The following is a 3,706-nucleotide window of genomic DNA, read 5'->3' on the forward strand; positions in this document are numbered from 1 at the left end:
CGGCTTTCGGACCCAGGCGGTCGCGTTCCCTCAAGCCAGGGAAGCCCCCCAGCGCGCCTGCAAGGAGCGGGGCGGGGAACGGCGCCCCTGTGCCCGCGCCAGAACCCGAACCCCTCCCGCAGCCCCACCGCCCCCGTTCACCGCACCCTGCCCCGCTGCCTCCTGCCCACACAAAGCGTCTGCCGAGGAGAAGGGGTGGTAGGCTCCGCTTAGCTGCCGGGTGCTGTTTGAACGTCTAGAGTTACAGCTTCAGACACTTGTGCTGCTGTGTTAATTAGAAAGTTGCGCGCTAGCTTTAGATGTGTTAGATTATTATTTTTTTAAATGAAAACTTGAAGATAAGCATTATTTTGAACAGTAATCTTCATACTGGATTTTCTCAAATTATTGTATGGGAGAAAGAAAAGCGTTTGGGTACTTTACACTCATACACCTAAATGCTGCCAATTTGTTTTCTTTTTTTAAACCCTTATAATAACATTTGTTCCACTTTAAAATGTGGACTGTTTTGCATGGAAGCACAATTAAAGATTGTTTTCAGAATACAGCCCTTCTTTGTGATCAGCGCTGGCATTCAGGGAGACTTGTTTAGCATTTTTTGTAGCGCACAGTTTACATTATTGGATTATTAAATTCTTAAGGCAGGCATATTGCTATGTATAACAATATAGAGTGGCATCTTCAGTGTGAGGATTTACTTTGTAACATGCAAATCCAAATTTCCCAGTATCAATAATAAAAATATACCCTCTTCAAGACCAGTTAATTTCTTTGTATTAAGTAATAGAAAGTTTGGGGTATGAAAGACCATCTGGATCAACAGTAAATACAGTGTTATAATTAAGTACAATTGTCCTTGCTATTAGTGTAAAAATCTTACCATTATCAGATTACTTAATATTTCAGATTCCCCTCTCTTTCTCTCTCTCATTTTGCAGCGATGGACTGAAGCTTGAAACTGAAGTGCTGGATGGAAAGCCTAGACTAATTTTAGCTTATTCTGGTATTTTTTAAATCATTTATCTCAAGTAATCTTTAAAGGTTCTTGAAGTTAAATCTAAGGTCCAAGCAATATGAAGCACAACTTTATTGAAATGTTTTTCAGATTAGTAAGAATATTTGTGCCTTGTTATTTACAAGTCTGCTTACTTACCAGTTTGATACTGAACAGTAGGTTGATAATGAACTTCTGAATAGTCTGTCCACTGGTGAACAGCTGGCAAACAGTCTTGACTCTTTACAGGTTGTCTCTCCATTCATAAAAAAAAAGTTAAGTACTATTATATATTGACTGGCATAACTTGATAATTTCTGTAACTTTATAGCACTTTACTTATCAAGGAAAAAGAGGCCTAATAACTCTCTGCTTCATTTACACAGAATTACATCATTACAGTCACATTTCTGACTTTAAAGCAGCTTTAGTATTTGGCAGTTGACTTTTATAATTTTCAATAAGCAGTTTATTTAGGCCAGATCTCATTACTAGCATCTGAGATAGACTTTTCCAGTATATGTTCATAATTAAGCGTTAATAAATTCTATTTTTGTGATTTTTTTCAGACTTATGTTTCTATACAAGCACAAATCCACTTTCCCTAACTGTTCTACGTAGCAGTCAGGACACAGAAATTCTCCATTTAATGCCCTCTAAATTATATGTCATTTTCTGCATTTACCAGACAGCTGTCTATTGAAGCATTATGGGTTATTTTGAGTCAGTAAGGAATACCAGTCTACTGGAAACAAAACCTTGCAACACCTCTGAAACAGCATGACCATAGTTAGCATCATGGGCTGGATAGGGCCAGTGTACGTTCCAGAGTGCTCCAAGAGGAAGCGTTACCTTTGAACTAGCCTTGATCATGCAGTCTTCTCCAGGAATTAACATGTTTATACAACTGATAAAAACAGCACTTCCTTGAATTGAATTGTGTCAAAAATGGCATCAAATTGTATTACTTCTGAATTTCAGGTCTCTGCACTGTCAAATACTGGTCATAGTCTTAGGGGCTAAAGTAGGATTATTCTGTAGTAGCTTAAGCTGCTACTTGAGATAGTTACTTCTCTCTTACACAGAAAAAAAAAACAAAGAAAATAACCCATAAGCAGCACTTTGGAGTTCCATATTATGTATTTCCCCACTGCGATAGCAAAGACCCTATTTATGTTTCTCCTTTCCACAGAGAAGTTGGGTTTGCATAGCACGTAGAATCCCACTTTATTTAATTTCTGAATAGCCAGAAAGAAGTCAAAAAGTGACTTTTACCTACTCAGATGAGGGCTGAATGCTTGAGAACCCAGTGATAAACACGCCTTTTCTACGGAAACATTATGAAGATGGTTCAGGATTTAACACCTGTCTCTGCAGGACAACAATTCGGCATATTCCCCTGAGTTTTAAAATGTTCATCTAGGTTGGAAACTATTAATAGTGTGGTTTTGGAGACTTTAAGAATGGTTAGTATTGTCCAGTGCCTTTAATTGGTAATGCAAAACAAAAACATACAGGTGCTACCAGTGCAAAATGTGCAACAACTACTGCCAGAGCAATAATTGCATAGTGCAACTGAAGAAGCCTTGTTTCCAACAGATCTGTTCCAGTAAAGTATCATCCCCACTATATCCTTCCCCTTTTCCATTAGCCGTATGTGCAAGATTTCTTCTGTTGAGTACCAATTCCTTATATTATAATAATCTTTATTAATAAAGTATTATGTTAAACATAGTACTTAATATTATTTTTGAGATGACTACACCTCTATGCATTCTCTAGAATTTGGGTTAAAAGACTGAAGAGTATTTCAGGGCATAGGTAAGGGGAACAATAACGGATAGTGTGATTATGCAAGTATTATTGCTTTAGGGTATCGGCAATGGAGACAGATAACAGACAGATGTAGTAAGATGGGGTTGGATGCAGGGACTATCCTGGAAGGATGTGACACAGAAAGCAAACTGAAAAATCAGAATAAACAATCAATTAAAAATAAGCCATTACCACAGGGCTCTCTGAGAAACAGAATGAATTGCAGGGGAGGATCAGACTGGCACAATAATTTTATTAGATCTATATAAAACTGGAAATAGTTACTGGAATGTATCTAATTTTTTTCCCAACATACTTTTGAAGTGTGTATACTGAAACGAAAAAAAAAAGTAAAATAAAATAATTTGGGAAGATGTTATGGGGAAAGTACTTTCCCCCTGCCCTACAAAAATCAGACAAATATAACACTTTACTAATTTCTCAAGATTGTTTTTTAGGAGGAAGTTGTTAATAATACCTCTCATGTTTGTGTTTGTTTCCCTGAAAGATAAATCTAAGCCTGCAATGAAGGTAAGTGGAAAAATGACTTTTTTGGTTAGACCACACAAATTAGCTAATTAATTTGTTAACACAAAAATTTGAGAACACATTTGAACTGTCTATAAATACTTGTAATCAATGATATTTATGAAAGATAAATATGTACTTGTGGGTCCCTTCCAACTTGAGATATTCTGTGATTTCTCAGGTTCATAATATCTGTTAAAAAGGATTAATTAAAAGTTCTACGACTACTTTTACCTTTGCAAAATGCTTTAGTTTACTTTGCCAAGAAGTTACAGCAGCACAGGGAGTCATCTAAATCAGAACTTTCAGAGACTTTAAAGGGATTCTGGTAAAATAGAGATCTGAAATGTGTTTAAGTTCCAGTTTAGT

At 36.7% G+C, this 3,706-nt stretch overlaps 1 protein-coding gene across 1 annotated transcript in view; it reads left to right on the top strand.

The window, feature by feature from the left end:
• The first annotated feature begins 943 nt into the window (after window positions 1-943).
• Window positions 944-3,706, top strand: part of CCDC66 (coiled-coil domain containing 66) — an 18,789-nt gene continuing 16,026 nt past the window's right edge. Inside the window, exons 1-2 of the mRNA XM_009697890.1 lie at window positions 944-1,003; window positions 3,318-3,340. Coding sequence (XP_009696192.1) covers window positions 3,335-3,340 — 6 coding nt within the window. The 5' untranslated portion in view covers window positions 944-1,003; window positions 3,318-3,334. The remainder of the gene's footprint in view (window positions 1,004-3,317; window positions 3,341-3,706) is intronic.

This window comes from Cariama cristata, unplaced genomic scaffold (assembly GCF_000690535.1).
Source record: "Cariama cristata isolate BGI_N322 unplaced genomic scaffold, ASM69053v1 scaffold6050, whole genome shotgun sequence".
In the NCBI taxonomy this organism is placed as follows: domain Eukaryota; kingdom Metazoa; phylum Chordata; class Aves; order Cariamiformes; family Cariamidae; genus Cariama; species Cariama cristata.